General features: G+C 39.2%; 1 protein-coding gene across 10 annotated transcripts in view; it reads right to left on the bottom strand.

Annotated features, from left to right (window-relative positions):
* Positions 1–20,236, bottom strand: part of alk (ALK receptor tyrosine kinase) — a 507,671-nt gene that overhangs the window by 23,645 nt on the left and 463,790 nt on the right. For all 10 annotated transcript variants that reach the window (XM_057858937.1, XM_057858935.1, XM_057858936.1 and 7 more), the window contains 6 exons: positions 17,542–17,728; positions 15,094–15,184; positions 14,842–14,906; positions 14,620–14,749; positions 14,315–14,412; positions 11,844–11,936 (listed from right to left, as the gene is read on the bottom strand). In XM_057858937.1, coding sequence (XP_057714920.1) covers positions 11,844–11,936; positions 14,315–14,412; positions 14,620–14,749; positions 14,842–14,906; positions 15,094–15,184; positions 17,542–17,728 — 664 coding nt within the window. The remainder of the gene's footprint in view (positions 1–11,843; positions 11,937–14,314; positions 14,413–14,619; positions 14,750–14,841; positions 14,907–15,093; positions 15,185–17,541; positions 17,729–20,236) is intronic.

Here is a 20,236-nt window from a genome sequence, read left to right as displayed (position 1 = left end):
TTTTGGGCAAATATTGCATCTGTGGTGCTCTTCCAAGACATGAAACCATATTGTAGCTCACAATGTTATGAGCTTGCTACCGGGTTTAATTGCACTCAGTAAAAGAACCAACGTATTTTCAAATTTGTGAACAAATCTTTTATTGGGGAAAGTCAAAAGAAAAGCTTTTCCTCCTCTCATCACGCAAGGCAAGGCGTGTAATTACACTGAGCAATTCTCAGACATGTATTTGCTGAGCATGTTGAGAAAAGACAGAATGCGAAGAAAAGAAAACAACAGGTGACAGAAATCAAAACAAAATGTCTTGGCTGCTCCAAGCTGCTCAAATATGCATTAAAAGTGGCTTTGACAGCCTAACCTTTTAGAAGGAACATTTTAAGATGTTTTTCTCTTGAGGGGGAAATGGCTGCCCAAAACATATGTCTTTCAAGTAATTTCCTACAACGAAATACACAACATCTTGAAAAATCAAAGCTTTTCCATTAAATCATTCGAAATCACTTGATTAAACTCAATAACAGTTTTATGTTGCATTAGCCATTTCCACATCGGTGCTTTTTTGCTGTTGTTGTGTAAGCTTTTAGATTTCATCTCTGTGGTTGGCAAGTGGTGTTCTGGATTCACATGTTTTACAGGTGGAGTTAAAGAAGCAGCGTGGGAGGCAAGCATTTACTCCTCTTGTGAAACCGCAGAGCTCTGAGCTCAAAGAATACTGCACCAAAGAAGCTTTTAGATCAATTTAATTAATTCAAAGACGGAAACAATTCTCTTTGCAATGGCGACTGCACAAATATGAAATTTTCTGAAATGCACATGACAGCGGTCCTCATTGCTTTACATATCTTGCTCATTTTGTCAGTGCCATTTAACTGCAATACAAGGATTGATTAAAGCGTTTGATCTTGGTGATGTTGACTAGATTAGGGACGATGTACAAAAAGCTTGTTGGTTTGTAAGTTATACAGTATGCACCTCTCATAGAGTCTGACTTAAGGGCACTTTCAGGCTAGAAAGATTTTTTTTTCATTTTGTTTATATCAGTTAGTGCATGTAAGTACACTTCCACCCAAAGGGGACCTCTACTACACAATGGACCTTACCTGTGTCAAAGCTCTTAGAGTAAAACAAATAAATAAATGAAAAATAGATATGGGGGGAAAGTTTGAAATATTAGTTAGCTATCTACCTCTAAGAAAAAAAATCGTAATATACATGTTATAAATCTTAAAGGGGAAGTTCAGAGTTTTTCACAATAGGCGTAATTTTCGAGTTAGCAAGTTAGGTTTTAATTAGTTTTAATTTTATTTCGTGTGTCTGTATGTGGAGTGAAACTGTAAAAATTTAGACAATCATTTCAAGCAGTGTCAAAATATCCCAAAATTTAAATTGTTGTGTAAAAATATGGTCTGGTCACAGTAAAATGACATTTGCTGACAATGTGTGTTGCTATTTTTGTCAATTGGTGTAAATATTGAAATTATTGTTAATGAGTTTAGTTGGTTGTCTCTTGGTTTAGTTGTTTTTGTCTGTTTTCCCTTTTTCTTCGTTTTCATTGTGTGGACAGGAGTATCCCACAAAGTAAGGATGCTGGACAATGAGATCAGGGGTGGGATAAAATACGTTTTTTCTTCTTCCCACTCCCTTTCGAGTGCAATTATTTTTGTTGAATTATACTGTATGTGTTTTGTTTTTTTGTGGGTGCATGCTCGAAATAAAAAAGCTTCATCATCATCATCATCAATTAGTCGGTGGAGTTGATTTCATCAAATTCGGTGCAGTTTAGTTGTTAGTTAATTTCAGGGCTCAGGAGTGGCTAAGCTAGCACGAGTCAATTGTGTCTGCTTAGCATGCCAATAAAAATGATATTAACCCTTTAACACCGAACGTGTCGGATGCGACACGTTTACGCATATCATCTTTGAAGCCTCGTAACGCTGTAATTACGTCACCCACGTACCCCTGGTTGCTCTCGTTTGAAAGTACGGAAGTTGATGTCCACAACAGTTTTTATTTGAAGTCAATCGACCAAGTAAAACGGGAGATAATGTCATTTGAGTTTTATAGTTTTATTGCACTCATAAATATGCATTGACACGCTGCATGGACCATGTGTCTATTTCCATATTTCCATCATTTCTTGTCCTTTTTTCAAAACCGAAAGCAGCACAAAAGACTACATATCCCAAGGGCCATTGTGATGTCAAGAAGGACGAACCTAATGTGAACGTTTTTAATAAATTGACGAGCAAAGCGCCAAATAAGGGAAAGGAGACACGTGTAGTAAACAACGGCCGGTTGAATTGAGCTAGCGACTTTGAAACGTGCAGAATGAATCGAAAACTAAATTTAGCGCAAGCTAATGCATTATTTCATCAACTCAAGGAATAGAATGAACTGTATTTTTCATTGTTTTCCCCGGATCAGTCGGCGTCTCGGCAAGTAGAAGTGACAGCGGCGCGCAAACGGCGGATGAGTAGGCTGTGTGACGTTGTATGTGACGCAGCTTAGTGACATGTTCAAAAACAAACTTTATTGAGTGCGCAAAAAAAACTTTATTGGGTCGCATGCCTAAAAAAAATTGAATTGAACTCGTCAATATTTTTTAAAATACTTTTTTTTCAATGTTTGTTATTTTTTCTTCACTATGAATCTTTTCAATTTTCATATAGATGTGTGTTCGAGAAGCTTGATTGCATGTACATATATACCTTTGATAAGGTGAAGGGTACAATACCTAACTTCACAAAGAGATATCGTCCAAACCCTTTTTGTGTTGGATAATATATATTAAAAAAATTCTCACTATTTTGCACTGTATATAACATGTTTTGACCATAGTATGTGTGAAGGCCAAAAACGCCTATGACCATAGCTGCTGTTTGTGTTGAATTGTCAAACATAAAACTATTCAATCTTATTTTTTTCTATTGAATGTTTATCCTAGCAAGTTAAATAAATTTTATCAAGCTTCAAAACGGTTGGTCGAGCATGTTTGGTTGTCAGTGGGACTTCAACATTACAAATTTTGAAAAAAGGTTTTTGGGATTTTTTTGTCTTTTTGGGTCCAAAATGTTGATTAAAGTTGGTCAGTGAAGAAAACAACAGTTTGGACATGAAGTTCAAGGTATCCTGAATAAAGGGACCCAACTTGGCCATTGTGAACAGTTTTTTCTTTGAAATATATAGGCAACATCAAAGGCATGCAAATTCGGCCAAAATAGGCTTAGGTGTTAAAGGGTTAACAGATCTGACATAGTCAAATAAATTCAAAACAAAGATCATTGTTCGAAATACTGTATGCATGCGGCCAAAACAATGTCACACCAAACTGCCTGACCATTTTTTTTAGATGTGCAATGCGACCACAATATAGAGGAGTGCTTCGGCCACTCGTGCTCAGTCTGCTTGGGTGTCCCTTTCATTCCCACAAAAAAAAATCAGAAGTGAAAAAACAAATATGGTAGCACTCTGCCCTGCTTGCCCAAACAGCCTGTTCCCTGCAGAGCTACTGGATTACAAATGCTGCTGTTACAACTAAAATTATTGACATGCACTGGTTGGTTTTAATAAATTTATCCGGAAAACATAGCTAACACTATTAATTGCATGGGTCATCGGTTTTCCCATGCATGCGTATGTTGTTTTTTTTATCCGTACGCTAAGCAGGAGCCATTGACTAGAGCTAACTTAGCTACTCCAGAGCCCTGAGACTAACAAATAACTAACAAATTCCAAGAAATTTGTTCAAATTAACTCCACTGACTAATCAAACCTCTGCTAACTCGAAGATTAAGCCTTATGTCAAAAATTCTGAACTTCCCCTTTAACTCAAAACTCATTAAACTGAAGTGAAGAATCCACAATTTTTCTAATTCAGTACTTCTCACATAATGGGGCACCCCCCCCCCCCCCCCCCCCCCCCCCAGGGGGGCACAGAGCAATGCCTGGGGTGGCGCAGGTGTCCTCGATGTTAGGGTCCGCGACAGCAGAAACAAGGTTGGACCTCAAAGCAGACAACAACCGAAGGATGCGTTCAAGGGTTTATTAAATACAAACAAATGTACAAGGAATAACTGAAAAGAGAGAATAACAAAATGGGTCTGTGACAGAAGGTCGACGGGGATAAATAATACTAACCTTAGCAGTAGGCAGACAGCCAGCAAGACAACAAAATAAACACACTCAAATACCTGCACAAGGCAGAGTATTTCAAAACACAGGCGGCAGACAAATAAGATAGCAAATGCACGAGACTTGAGAGTACAAGCTGTGGAATGGCGCCCAGCAAGTTAATATCTCGGCACCCTTTTCCCAGATCGCCGGGGCTTGAATACAGTCTTGATGAGGTTGTATTGGCTACATGTGAGACGTAGGGAACACTCCCACAACCGACTCTGTAACAAAACACGATCTGACAAACTGAATGCGACACTCAGGGAACATACTTTTTTGCTGTTGAATAAACTGTAATTTCACATCCACCCAATGGGTGGCAGTGGCGCTCTCATTTTCAGAGTGTCCACAGTATTTTTGAACCAAACAAGTGCACACAGCAAAGAGCACTGGAGATATGAAGAGCTAAGACGAAGAAATATGAAAAAGTGTATGCAACGTTTGGCTTTTGGCTTTGACTTTTAACCAAGTGGATACGAGGAAAGACCAGCCTCTTTACTGTGCTAAAATGTTTCCAGGACGCCAAATCAGTTAAGACGTCACTTAAAGATATTAGACCCCATCACATTGATAAGCTGCTTGATTTTTGTTGTTGTTAATCAATGTTGCTAATCAATTTAAATTTATTATTAGTAGTTGATTCCATTAAATTTTATTTTTCTGTATTAAGTGGACAAAAAATGTACAATATCTTGAGTGTATTTTTACAGTTTGAATGTGCCTTTTTTTTCAATTCAGGCAAAGTTACGCACTTTAAGTCTTTTCTGTTACAAAGAAAACAATGTTAATAAAGTTATACTTTATTGTAAGTTGATCTATATTACATTTTTTCTTTAATATTAAAAGGAACACAATGTTATGCAGAGCTGTATTCATAATAATAATAATAATAATAATTTTATAGACAAATGATACTATTTACAATGGCGGCAGAGTGCTCGGGGGGATTGGGGGTGGGCAAAACGTTTACATCTTTCTGGTTTAACGGAAAATAATTGAGAAGCACAGGTCTAGCTGATAAGTACTGCAGTATGTGACATTCTTTCAGATCCTCATAGCAGGACCAAGCCAGACTTTGCTCTGAAGCTCGAGGATTTTCAACCATTCTCCAGGAAATCTATGAAACACACTTTCTTGTTTTCCTGTTTGCATTATTCAAAACTACAGTACTTCACTTTTGTCTGTTTCAGAGAACTTTGCAACTGGGCCAAGCACAAAGCAAGCAAGATTCCACGAAAATATGGAATGGATTAAATGAAACTTTGTACAGGGCTGGCATATACTGTATGCCAAAAAGGAACTCATTCAATAATGTTCCAAATCCAGATGAAAATGCAGATAAAGGAATGTTTTCTCTGCTGTTTGAGTTACAAACACAATGGTTCCCTGGCCCACAATGCAAATGCATTTCATTTCTCCATGAAGGTATTACTTGGCATAATTTTTTCACTAATGCCAGAGAACTTTTTGCTTTATGAGTCACAATAGAAGCGTTCCCCTATCCCAGAACCAAAAAATTATTAAGTACTGATGTTCTGTATCTGATGTCATGATTGATGTTATTAGTCAGCATTGCTGTTATTATACAGTAACTAAAACACGCACAAATGTGCCTCAGCATGCTACATGCTTTGTTGCCAGGGGTTTGGATATTAATGGCTATATTTTGAGTTTTTTTGAGGGGAAAATAAGTTAACTCTATCATATAAGCTGCACACAGACTACTTTTCTTTGTGTCAAAGTGTCATTTTGTCAGTGTTGTCCCATGAAAAGATATACTTAAATATCTACAAAAATGCGAGGGGTGTACTCACTTTTGTGATACACTGTACTGGCTAACTCTTAACCAAAAGACAACACAGGCACCAATAAATCCGCCATTAATCAATCAGCCCTGATACAGGATTGATAGATACGGGCCCAAACCATGTACTGTACAGTAATTTATAGCTACCAAGTTTCAAGATGATCGGTTCAGGAATGACGGAGGTGTAGGACTTCAAAGTTAGTGTTTGCAAGAAAACAAACAAAGGAGGACTACGCAATAGGCTTGTTGTTATATTGCCCCATTAAAAGATGCTTGCTAGATTACTGGCATATATTACAATTATTATGAATAATTTATAGAATGAGTGTGAATGTTGAGTTCTATACATACTGTATGACTAATGTGCTGACTGGTGTACTGCCGCTGGGATTGGTTCCAGTTCACCAACAACTGACATAAGCTAACTGGTTCATACTGCATAGATTTATTTTCTCTATATATGGTGTAAATTGACTGCTAGGATGACAGGTTCAATAGTTATTACCTCCGCCGGTAAGTGAGGGGAGGGTTATGTATTACATTCTGTACATTTGTTTCTCTGTCTGTTTGTGTTCAAGTCAAGATAGCTCAAGAATAAAAAAAGGATTATTATCAAACTTGCAGGACGAATGTGTTACGAAAGTTATACAGCACGTTAACTTATTTTATGCTTTCATTACATACACCGGAGTTGACAAAATCTGGTTACCTAGTTTGTGGTCAATTGTTGCTACCACGCTGATTATGAGGTTGATTAGTCGAACCTGTGTTAACCCAATCAGAGTGACTGCACATTCACATAAAAGGGGGCGGAGACCAGAGTCAAACACTACTTGTGACGATGGCACAGTCACAGCGAGTAGAGCGCGACTGGTCTGTTGGCAGCAAATTACAGATTGTATGATTTGTGAATGTGTCAATATGCCAGTTTACTTATTTCCATGAAAAGAAATAAAGCCTGCTGTCAGGACAATAAAATAAGATTTGGTACATTAATTGTACGAAATAATTTATCGTATGTGCATCCCCACATGAAGAAGGATGATTGTATGTTTAGTCCCATTGACTGTATGAATATGTATGTCCTTTGAACAGAGTAGAGGTTAGATCGGGCCTAAAAAAATCCAGCCCGACTCGGCCCAAGAACTTGATTTGCAGGCCCGAGCCCGAACCCCCCCGAAATTTTATGTTATACTTTTGAGGACTCAGGAGAAGAAGGAAATGCGGGGATACGATGCGTGCTTGCGTTTTGCGTGATCACATTTGTGACGATGCCCGTGCATAATGATAATAAATTAAAGCTCGTCTTTTGTAACAAATTCTCACAGTTAACCAAGACTGTATATTCAATAAACATTTACAGTATATCTTTTATATTTGTGTGTCTGTTCTATCAGTGGATTTGACATTTATTTTAATCTCTTCGAGTTGGCAGAAAAAAAACACAAGTTTTCTCAATGTTTAAATAGTCTACATATTTTTATGATTATTTTAAGTGCATTTACACAATGAAATAATGCTGGAAAAGTTTGTTAAATATATTTCATGCATTAGAGCAAAGCTCCACATTCATTTACATTCAGCGAAGCCGACACAGGTTTCTGTATAGCATTTTCAACAATCAATTTGAAGCGTTTCCATACCCCACGCCTACCACTTTCCGAACACGGCATACAGTGTTCTTACTCAGATATTCAGCATCACCGATGGAATACATATATTGTCCGCTGGCGAAAGAGGGCAAGGACTGGCACACATTCTGCTCGATTGTGAAGGCCTGACTTCGGCGGATTAAGTTAGAGACGTCCGCCTCGATCAGCTGGCACAGGTAACAAATTCCCTCAGATGAAAATCTATCTTTCATGGAGAACATGAACAGCAAATTCTGGCGTTCTCTAAAAACCCGTGCCCTCCGAAAAGAGCCCCTCACAATGCGTGCGCCAATATCGTACGGGTCGTCCAGTTACATTGTCATTGTCAAGAGGACATGTCTGTGGTGGGGTGCTGTTTAAATAGAGTGTGGTTAATTGGATTCCTGGGGTTAAGCAAGATCTAACTCTGAGATGACCAGGTTTGATGTGTGGCGTGTGTTGGCAAGGCAACACTCCCCGGTTCCAACATTTCCACCTTTCGGAGTCCCGGTTAGCCGGGAAGATAGGCTGCAAGTTATTCTCGAAGTTACCCTGCTAAACCAGAAAACTGGCTTCGTAGCATAGGCTACAGTTCTTAATACCATTGAGATGCTGTGGGGTGACTTGAAACGGGCTGAATATGCAGGAAACCCCTTAAAGATCTCACTTTTGAAAGTACAGTGGTACCTCTACATACGAAGTTAATCCGTTCCAGGAGCTTGTTTGTAAGTCGAAATGGTCGTATGTCGAGCAGGATTTTCCCATAGGAATACATTATAATTCCATTAATTCGTTCCACAGCCCAAAAACCTGCACTAAATCCTTAAAAAATATTGCTGGTACTATTACAAATGGCAATTACATATAGCAAAACAAATAAATAATAAATAAAAATCGGATTAATAATATAATAATAATAATAATTCCTGTAATAGTGTAACGAAACGGGTTCTTATAAGGCGGACGTTTTTTTCTGTACCTGAAGGCACCGCGGCGCTGACGTGACAAAGAGGGAGGGGAGCGGGTGAAAGTTTACTTTCGCTTTCAATGCTTTCTTGAGAACATCGTCAATTGCGGCAGACAGCAGGCGTTTTGTGTTGAATAAGTTGTGAAAGAAATGATGAAAACGTGGCGAAGCTGGCGATTTCTCTGGAGATGTTACCACAATAAGAATTGTCAGCTTAACTTATAAAGACTGGCGAACGATGGTCGGAGGAGGACCGTGGAGATGTATTGTTGAGCCATTTCACGGATGCCCACCCTACGCTCATATTTTTCTGTCATTTGCATCTTCATTTAGAAGGTAAGCGTCAACTTTTTCCTTGTTTCACCACCTGTACCAACCTTTTCTGAAACCAGTGTTGATTTGTCACACAAGAAAATCCGCCGTGCATTCATCTGCGGTGCTGCCATTGTCGTCGTATTTCGAGCATGTCGTCGGATGTAGAAACAAATGGCGAGTCAAATTTTACGTCGGATGTCGAAAAGTTCGTGTGTCGAAGCGATCGTATGTAGAGGTACCACTGTATTCTGCTTTGATGAGTGGGGCAATCTTTCTTCAGACCAATGTCAAAGACTGGTGGATGGCTCCAAAAAGCGTCTCACTAAAGTTATTACAGCCAGAGGGGGTAACACTAGCTATTAGGTGGTAAGGTGTCCTAACTTTTTCCTCAGTTAGAATATGCATTTTTGTTGATAAATTTGGTTTAATACGTAAAACAATGTTAATTTCTGTTCATTACCTGCTATTAAATCACTTTCTTTTCCAGAGATAAAGAAAAACAAGATCAGACATTGATAATTGAACAGCTCTTAATAAAGAACTGAATATTTAATGGGGTGTCCTAATTTTTCACATGACTGTTTATGTTAATTTGTTCTTGCACTTTGTGTCAAATGAAGGACGTAAACGATAACGGATTAGCATATTTAACTCAAATTTGAAGGGTAGGTTAAATGATAAGAAAAAAAAGTCATCATCCCACTTTATCAAATGGCAACGATTTGAATTTGGCTGCTTAGGCTGCTCACCTGCTCTCTCAGAGCGCTCCTTTAGTGTCCCTTTTTTTGCAGTGTTCATGAAAGCCATTTATCGCAATGTAAACTTGCCACAATGTGATTTGAGAAAAACATTTCCAAACGTGTTATTTTTATTTCAGAACGTATAACAGCCACAAAAATTGGAAAGAAAGTCAAAATTCAAACCTGGGTCCTTTGACAGGGGGCACTTACCATATGCCCCACTGTCCCTGACTAGCTTATCTTCATCTTTTTTTATATTTTAATTGTTTTTTTTTACATCACAAGTGTGCCCACATGCGTGCAAGGCTGCTTGAGTGAAGAATACAAGCATGTGTGAGTGCGCCTGTGGCTCTGCTCTCAGAATATAAAAAGATGACATTAAGCTCCATCCCCACCCTCACTGTGACGGCCTTAAAAGGACTTGCATGTCCCTTGTCACACAAATAAGGGCCACACTATGAAACAGCAAATAGAACTTGCAGACAGCGAAGCGGCACTGAAAGCGAGGTACCCCCTCATTCTTCTGTACATAAAAGCAGAGATAAGCCTAGTCTGAGCATAACTGCTGGAGGCTGCGATATAAAAGCAAAATCTTGGCGGGGCACCTGAAAAACTGACATCAGCAATTAAATCAAGCACTTCTAATTTGGCACCTTGGGGGAAACTGAGCAACAGCCTTAACTAGATGTGACTTTAGACCCGTCCCTGTCCTCATCGAAGACTTTTCACGGAAAGCTGCCATGATATAGCTGCATGTTTTGACACATTTCCCCAGCTCCAGTCTCTCTCAGATGAAAGGCTACTATGATTTCCCAGCAGAATTGGGAACTCGTAGCATCATGTGGAACTGCGCTGGCCGATTTAAAATGTTAGAGATGAGAATAATGAGATGCTAGTTGGGTAGTGTATGGTACTGAGATTAAAAGAGGGAGTTAGAAGCTCCTCTGACTTGCGCTTAAAACATTTACACATCCTAATGAGCCTCAGGGAGAGGGCAATAGTTTATAGACACAGGGATAAAATCTACACTTACTGGGCACATACTTAGGGAGAATCTTTTGATAAAAAGGATTGCATTACGATAGTATTCAGTGTCTTGTAAAATAAAAAAGCAAGGGTACAAGGTAGCCCAAAGACCTTATGGGGATTCACCAGAAGCTACTGTCAGTGTCACAACTGCAACTGAAATCTCTACAGAAAGCAACTAAATTAATAATCCTGTTTCTGTACATCTAAAAAATTGCCCTGGCACATAACATACCTAAGATATTTCCACTCTGGAAAAACCTTCTTCTTCATGTTCTGGAGTTACATAATAAGCCCTACAGAGGACAGAAGTGAACTTTGACTGTTCTATTTATGTATTATGACAGTATGCAAAAGATTATTTTTGTTAAAAATATATAGCTAATATATTTAGTCAGTTCCATCCAACTCCCAAAGGCTTTTTTAAACACTGATTAGTGTAGTTCCTATTGAGATTGATGTAATATGTCTGGTGAGAATAAAACAAAAAAATATATTTGTCTACCCATGTCTGTTTCCGTGTTCAGATTGAAATCGCCACTCAAGTTGTTGTGGACACTAACTTTGAATTATTTTGCCTTACCACACCTGATGCGATGATGTCTCCAATATTCTCACTATGTAAGGTGAAAATAATTAAATAAAAAAAAAAAAAGCGGAGTTCATGATGTAAGAGGCCTAGTCAAGGCCAGAAGACAATCCAAGTATAAAGCCATAGTGAAAATATTTCCACATCAATTTTCCCAAGTTAATCATTCATTCATTTTCCGAGCCGCTTATCCTTGCAGGGGTGCTGGAGCCTATCCCAGCTAACTAAGGGCAGTAGGCGGGTACACCCTGAATCGGTTGCCAGCCAATCACAGGGCACAAGGAGACTGATAACCATTTGCGCGCACTCATACGTAGGCACAATTTAGAGTTTCCAATCAGCCTACCATGTATGTTTTTTGGGATGTGGGAGGAAATACTAGAGTACTAGTAGAATCTCCGGAGTACCCGGAGAAAACCCACGCAAGCACAGGGAGAACATGCAAACTCCACATGTCCACACTCCACATAGGAAGGCCGGAGCCTAAGATTGAACTTTTGATCGCAGAACTGTTAGGCGGACGTGCTAACCACCCTGCCACTGTGTCAAGTTAATCATTCCAAAATAATTAATTTGCATTTCATGTAATTCTTACCTATAAATATCCCGAGCCATTCCAAAATCTCCAATCTTGGCCACGCGACCTGGTCCTTTGCAAGTCAGCAGGCAATTACGAGCTGCAATATCCCTAGATGATGAAAAATACACACAGGATCGAATGTCAAGATATAAACACATTTTTAAATGATTGATTATTTCTCATCTTTTACTTAAGTATTTCATATACAGTAATTGCGTGCCTTGCATGCATAAAACACAGACACACACTCCAACAATGGATTAGAACTTTAAGGAGAAAACTGTCATCAGCATTGCCAGTGAAACTCAGCTTCCTGCAATGCTTTTTATGACTCAACACACTTCCATCCTGAGAAAAGCTTGAACTGCAGAATATACAGGCAGAGTGACTAAAAGGAGAAAATACATAAAAGTGTCATTTCCACAGAGCTGGGTTTGTTATATTTGAATGAGTATATTTCAGTGCACACAGTATGCTATACTATTGTGTTTGGAGGGGAAAGAAAACACACTGTACTGAAACCAGAGCCGGGCAAACTTTCTTCAGAAGAGACCTCATGAGCACAGTGCATACATCTCTTTATCAGGCAAGACAAATGGGCACCAGTACTAATAAATTGCCAGGATTGAACATCAAAATAACAGCATGTGACACACCGCTCAAATGGAATCATGAGACCGGGGCAGAGATGCAACACACACAACTTGAAGCAAGATCACCAACCATGGCAGTAAGCAGCATGTGGGTACTTCAGACAGCCGTTCTGTGATTAATGTAGATGTGAAATGACACAATGGGGATGTAGTAATAGCTACGACCGATTTAAACAGAGGCTTTTTTTCCTTTTTTTTACAACACTGTGTGCAATATCGTGTCCCTTCACTGTGCCATGAGAGATTGAAAATGAGTCAACAAATTTGTGTTGAATAATTTACTAAGAACTAAAATCAACATATCCCAGCAAATGTTTACTTCTCATATTATCTGTATTAGGCTTTATTTAGCGAGCAGGAATATAATTTCCAGTTTCAGTACTTTAATCAGTATGTATTTTCCAAACAATTTACAGTAGCTACGCATGATTACCTATCTTTGGGGTATAACACAGATCCGATTCAATTACAGCCAGTAGATCTATTTGGGAGGATGCATATTTAGTTTTTTCCTTAGGTCTTCTGATTACATATTACAAAGAGCTTGTGGTCAAATACAAACTAGTGCAGACAAATACAAGTGCCATAGTCCTTGTTTAATGGCTTGGAAGAAGTCACACTAATGATTTGCTTCTGCTCGTGGGCAAGGACAAGCCTTGGAATGCAGCAAGCACTGTCACAGACAGCAAGCAGAGGCCTTCGGGGAAGGGCACAGAGCCGTTATGCATGAAGCACAGTAATGGGAGGGCGTACAACCCCTTTATAAAGCAATGTTAACAGGCCTCACACTGTAGACTTTAGTGAATTAGAATAACTTTCAACAACTTGGTTCCTAGCTGCATTTTAGAGAAACATCTTTATTATGGCTATTAAAATATTTGTTGTCGATTTCTTTTAAGAGCTTTGCTTGTGTCGAACGGCACCTTACTGCTCTCAGCGCAGTACTTTAATTATAAGTGTACAATTCCTATAGTGAGCTTCAAGCCTTTTCAATGAAGCATGGGATTTAACCACTTTGTAGATATTTATCTAGCTGACCTCATTTGTATGCCCTTTGCTCCAACTCGACTAAACAGACCTTCATAAAAGTTGCAATTAGCCACAAGGACAGTGTTAGCGCCCATTTCAATACATGCAGAAAGACGGACCGTATAGAAGGTCAGCAGAAGACGCAGCCATTAGGTGGATTGATGGGGCTTTACAGGTCCACATTGCTGCAAACACAGTTTAATAGGCCTCGTTTGTCAATGGCTAATACCTGACCTGAAAGGGAGATAAACTTCAATAGTCTTGATGTGATTGTAGGAGGAAATTTGACCTTTCCCCATATTGACTTATACTTGACCTTCCTTGTGAGTATCCATAATGACCTTTCTTGTGAGCATCCATAAGTGTGATTTGGGGGTTTAAAAGGAAGCTCTTAAAAACACCAACTTAAATCCTTTTGTTTTGCAAATAAAATGCTACAGGATGTAGAAGGGAGATACTGTACGTGCCTTGTAAAGAAGCTATAAAAAGAGCTCCCCGCTTGGCTGTACTGATGGTAAACTCCTTATTTGTCTTCTCAGCTATAATGTCAGAGGCAAAATGTGTCCTTATGTTCCACTTGTAGTCACAATGAGCAGAAAAACTATTCTTGTCCATGCAATCTGTGTAGATTGCTTCCATCATTTGCATTCCATATTCACAATTTATGCATCCACATATCAATGTTTTCTTTTCCCATCTGCCAGATCTCTTAGGAATACAAATAGTGCAACTCATCCATATGCTGCATTTGTCTGCGCCGAATGATTCTACATTTGCATTTATAAAATCGGTGGCTTTTGATACCTGTGGATAAATTGATTCTCTTCCAGATACTGGCAGCCCTTGGCGATGTCTCTCGCTACATTGAGAAGGTCAACCATGGTCAGGCTGGACGGCTGCTCCTGGACGAAAGCCATACCAGAGCATTTATACATTGATTAGAATTTATCTACGAGACTGGCAATAAAACAGAGCATTTTTTTAACGCTGGATTTAACTCACTATAAAATGGAACTTATTTAACACCACTGGCGTCTCACAGAGGTTTTGGATTTGGCAATTTCTGCTTGACATCTGAATTTTGAATATCGAGCTAGTGAATTTCTCACCAATCTGGGTCTCATCTCCCTGAGGAAGGTCTTGAGGTCTCCTCCGGTCATCAGTTCCAGCAGTATGAACCTGGGCATTGCTTGCAGACTGACCCCAACACAGCACACAATGTTCTGGTGGCTGAACTTACTACAGAAAGAAACATGGGAAAGAAAATTGGACATTTTGACTTTGTTGAGCAGATTTCTTGGACAGTACATTACTTTGTAAATGACTGATACCTGATAATTAGAGCCTCCATAAGGAAGTCCAGTTCATCTTGTTCAGAGCAAACCTCGGGAAGGGTCTAGTATTCAGACAAAAAAAAAAAAAAAATGAACTAATTGAAATGGCTATCTTAAATAGGTGTGCAAATGTCAAATATAAAAGGCAAGATTCCATAATCTATGATGACAGCGTCTTCATACACAAATGCCAATATGTTTGAGAAACAGTTTTTTAAAAAGCAAAACTTTTAGAGAGGGAAATATCACCTTAACTGCCACATGGAGCGGACTCGGTTCGCCTGGTATCCCCACTACCAGTCCCTCATATACTTCACCAAACGCGCCATGACCAAGGCCCCTGGAAAGACATACGTGGATCCATTATTTACCGTGACATCCACATGCATACTGCATGCTTTTGGACCTTATTCTAAAATATCTACAGGTAGAAAATACATAGGACAAAAAACAGATTTCCAAAAACCTTGATTTAAAAAGTTGTGATGGCAACTACAGCATGAAACACTAAAGCATTGTTTCCAACAAGCAGTGAAGTGTGCCATTGTATAATTGTATGACTGTCTCCATGTTATTAAACCAACGTTATTATGGAGCGTTGGTAATTAGCCAAGAAGGACAGCTAGAAGGATCCAAAAATGCTATTCTATAAACAACAACAGTCCCCTTGGCATGCAATTACTTTGGGATACTACTTACTGCTAGGGGTCTTACAATATAACAATATGCCAATTTGCATCCTATTAGATTATCGATATGATCTCGCCAAGAATTGATGTCATTTTAAAAAGATGTTGCTATTTAAACCACATTTGCTGACGGTCACGTCGGCGTGATCTGAAGACACGGCGCAATTGTTGTTCAGTGTTGTTTATAACGGTGTTTGAGTATAACCACATTACTAACGGTGTTATTTTTTGCAACGCTGTTACCGTTACTGATGGGTGCGTTAGTGCGTTACTGCAATTTGGTTGAAAAACTGCGCGTTGTCTGAGAGACACGGCGAGAACAGAGGGGGAGTGGGGAGGAGGGAAGGAGGTTCGGATGCCGTTGCAAATGCGATGCTAGGTGGCTCCAATAATACCTGACTGAAGTCGACAGCCTACAAACTCCACCCACGTTGCTACAAACTACGCCCACATGATGCTACGGTAGATATCACATGGATATAGAATTAGATGCGAAATGACAGACTCGGCGGTGTTAGCACATGTATAGAGAACTAGCTGCGAAATGACAGACTTGCCAGTGTTCGTAAACATCTTAAAGAAGTACACTTCTCAAGAAAGGTCTGTTGTAGCGAACCTTCCGAGCGAATCTAGCTGTCATCTAAGGGGCTGTTTACATGGTGACTCTCTGAGAAGACGAAAAATTTCATGTTTGCATTTATATGGCTCCGTCTCCATTCGAACAATGTCGCAATTCCGGATGAAAACGATGTAGTATTCATGCCAGGCTCTAGGGGGCAGTCCAGATTTACAAGGTGACAGCGAATGATGCACTTTGACCTCCTCAGCCCGGAAGACAATATGCCTGCCCACTCCAAGCAATGGCATTTTCTTTTGTTCAAAAACTCACAAAAATGGAAACATTCAACATATTCAAATAAAAAATATTATAAAAACAGTAAATCAAAGCCGATGATCCGCCATATTTGCTGTTTTTAATGTTTATCAGCACCTCTGTGCACGCTCAATGTGACGTGCACGAGTGCTGACGTTATCTGCGCGGTCCTGCGCCGCGGGAGCTTTTGATATGCATGCGGAGCAAGCCCACCTCAAGCCCCCGCAATCTAATTCTTCCACTTTGGAGGCAGGAGTCCAAGGTTTGCGTTTTTGCCTTCCGTCTTCGCCGACATCATACGAACGCGAGGCCACAGGTCTTTGTGTCGCAGAGTCGCCATGTAAACTGCCCCTAAAATACTCCTAAATCGGAAAATCTTGACTTGAATCTATCTTTAAATGATGAAACAGTTTTAAAACTTTCACATGTCGATAGTAGACAGAAGGGAACTAATGCAATAACGGGAGCAATTTTAACAACTTTAACAGTTGATTCACAACATTAAACGATTTCCAAACATAGCGAAGGTTACAATCTAGTTATCGTAGTATCCATATTGACTTATACTTGACCTTCCTTGTGAGTATCTATAACCCTGTGTTTAGTTATGTTTAGGGTGAAGAATTGGGCTAGGGCCTATTGTCCCCAAAACCCTTTGAACTTCACATAGTGTGACCTATGTTTTTTCTTTCTTTTTATTGGAATCTAAAAAGAAACAAAAAACAGTTCAATTCAATCAGTTAATATACACATATTTGATGTGAAAGACATTATACTGGTAGAATGGATTGTGTAATAACGTGTAGAACATGATAAGTAATGCTGGATCGTGTAATAACGTGTAGAACATGAAAAGTAACGCCAGTTACTTTGCCAAGTAACTAATTACTGTTACACTGAGGTGACTAAGTTAGTAACTCAATTACTTTTTGGGAGAAGTAATTTGTGACTGTAACTGGTTACTTTTTTAAGGTAAGATTAACACCACTGGTAGGATCATATTTTATTTTTTGAAAAAAACATACATTTTCCTTCATTATTGTTATATTGTTTAAGACGTACATTTTTAGGGTTACCTTGTAAAGTTGACTTAGGAATGTAAATCAGGGTGGCTATTGGATAGTTTTAATTCACCTGGTGAGGGAGATGTTGCGTCGTGGCACTTCCTTAAGGTCGTTTACTGACGCCGTCTTGCCAGCAAAGCAGTAGTTTGGATTATAGTCAGTCATGATGGTAGATGCCCGTAGTTTACTGAGCTTGCAGTCTGGACTCTGGAGCTCCAGCTGAATTGACTGCAGCTCTGTGTGTTTACGTCTGTACACTGGGGAGGAATATACATTTTTCTCAAACAAAATTTTTTTCGACAAGATAAACTGTTTATAGCCATCTTCAAGTTGACATTTGGAGCCTAGACACGAAGTGGAACGTTTGCTGAAAGACTTTTTGTCTGCAGACGTTGAGATGCTTGAAAACATTTTTTTCTCCCAAACATACACTGCAAATATGATTTTTCAGAACAGTCATAATCACTAAATAAACTCCGAAACCCCCCCCCAACTCCTTTATACAGATGAATGTTAAGCAGCTTAAAAGAAGATGACAAAGCCGTGACCTGTGCTATGGACACATTAGTTCAAGTGAGAACAGTTGGTGTGTACGTTTTCGTTCACGTGTATGTGTTTAGAGGAGCTTATTTAACAAGTGCCGTCTACTGTGCAAGACTTGTCGGCCGCCGGCTAAGCTGCCATCCATCATTAACACATTTCATTGGTGCACAGAGGTAGTCCTCACCCCCTGCCTTGCCACTGAGCATAGGTGGGAGCCTGAATACGTGTGTTTGTTTGTGTGTAAGCGCTCCACTCCAACTATGAGGGGAAGCGTGGGTGCGCATGTGGAGGAGATGATGGCTTGATGAGTGCATGTCTGGCGATAATGGTTTGAGAGCTGCTGGGCTATTGGATGTGTGCACTGGCTGTAAGGCCTCCTTGTTCTGACAACAATATATTAAGTGATGTCCAAGAGGGACCACTGCAGAACTTTATGAGTGTAGGAGAGAGAAATGTGTCTCCTGAGAATACAGAGGAAGAAACTGGAGTACTTGCTTGCAGTCATGCAAGAATCTCTCGTTCATATGGCCTACCTGTTGTTTTAATACTTTTTTTTAGTGTCAGTACTTGCTATGACACTCAGTTATTGCTTTGAAAATATGACTGCACTAATAAAAACACCACTTCACAGCTTAGCAAACTTCCAGTGTATGCTGGCAATAACTAAGGTTTGATGACATTATGGTTTGAACAAACTTTTTGCAAGAGTGGATTGTTCAGTGAATACAGTGTTAATCAGAATACCATGTTTACATTAGTGGGGTTAATACGATGCCTTCAATTAAAAAAAACATAAGGCTTTAATTCCCTTATAATACTTCAGTGATTGTTACACTTTAAGGATCTACATAGCTAATTACATTTACTAATTGTTACCTTATGTCAAATTTCCTTTTGACATCACTTTTCTGAAGAGAGAAGAAAAGCTATGCCTAAGGCTACAACCAGAAGTCAACCGCATTGCGTCTCGGTTGCTACTATAGTATTTATCATTATTTTGAAATGCATAGAAACATTACAACGGTTAGTAAAAACAAAGGTAAGTCATTTTTCTGTCTATTTTCACGCTGGAAAAACATGTTTTTTGTTATAGAGCCACTTCAAATCACAATGTCCATTAGAACTAGCGCAGAAATATACGTGTGACAGGATATAAGAAAAATTGAGTGCCACCTTGCGTATAACCTCCCCTGTGTCACTTCTGCTTCTCTTCTTGTGCACCAATTTACAGAAGCGGCCCACACAATAAGTGAGTGATTGATTTCTCTCGCTGATTCGACATGATCAATCGTCCAGAAAACTTGCGGACAAAGGCTGACTACTGCTAACGTGCAGTACACACTGAAAATACTACACAAACGTCCACAAGGAGAAACTTTGACTGATAGCTGCCTGTGGGCCAACTTTTTAGTTGCATTTACTGTATACACTGCGTAATCAAGACTTGTGTCCTAGTTAACTCATTAGCTGCCATTGACAGCGACAGAGACCAATCCTATCGAAATGGGAGGGTTGCAGCGAATTAATAGATATTCAAATGGATTGGGTGTCTACTAATTCTAAACTCTTTTAAAATTCGCAGCAGAAGCATTAAAATAGCCACATGATTGGACGTCTATCATCGTCAATGGCAGTGAATGAGTCCATTTTACAGTGACAAGGAAATATTGTACCGTATTGGCCCGAATATAAGACAGTGTTTTTCGCATTGAAATACGACTGAAAAAGAGGGGGTCGTCTTATATTCGCGGTCTAGACATCACACATGATGTTTTGTCATGACAGATCTCAGCTACTCTCCTCATTCACGACGCTAGATGATGCCAGATATCATTGAAGCGAAGTTCTGTCATGACAGATCTCAGCTACTCTCAAGTTTAACCAGTTTGCATTATTTTATTGAAATGTTTTTCCTTATTCAGATTTGTTTCAAGACTACAGTTACAGTTAGACTTCACAATAGATTGGTTTATTTACGGTACATTTCAAAAACCAGAAGCCATTCATTTTCAAATGTGAGTGCACTTTAGTTTACATATTTAAATGTTCAGAAATTAAGATTTGAATGAGGCAAAATAACATGTTTTTTCTCTCAAATATATTGTTATACTCATTTGTTTTGGATGTACTGTTATTATTTTCTGTATAAAAATTTGGTGTTCAAAAGGTCTTTTTTCAAACTTGAGTCTTGAAAAAGAGGGGGTCGTCTTATAATCAGGGCC

Source organism: Corythoichthys intestinalis, chromosome 15, assembly GCF_030265065.1.
Source record: "Corythoichthys intestinalis isolate RoL2023-P3 chromosome 15, ASM3026506v1, whole genome shotgun sequence".
NCBI lineage: Eukaryota > Metazoa > Chordata > Actinopteri > Syngnathiformes > Syngnathidae > Corythoichthys > Corythoichthys intestinalis.
The sequence above is the reverse complement of the archived record's forward strand: the minus strand, read 5'-3'. Positions and strand labels throughout refer to the sequence as shown.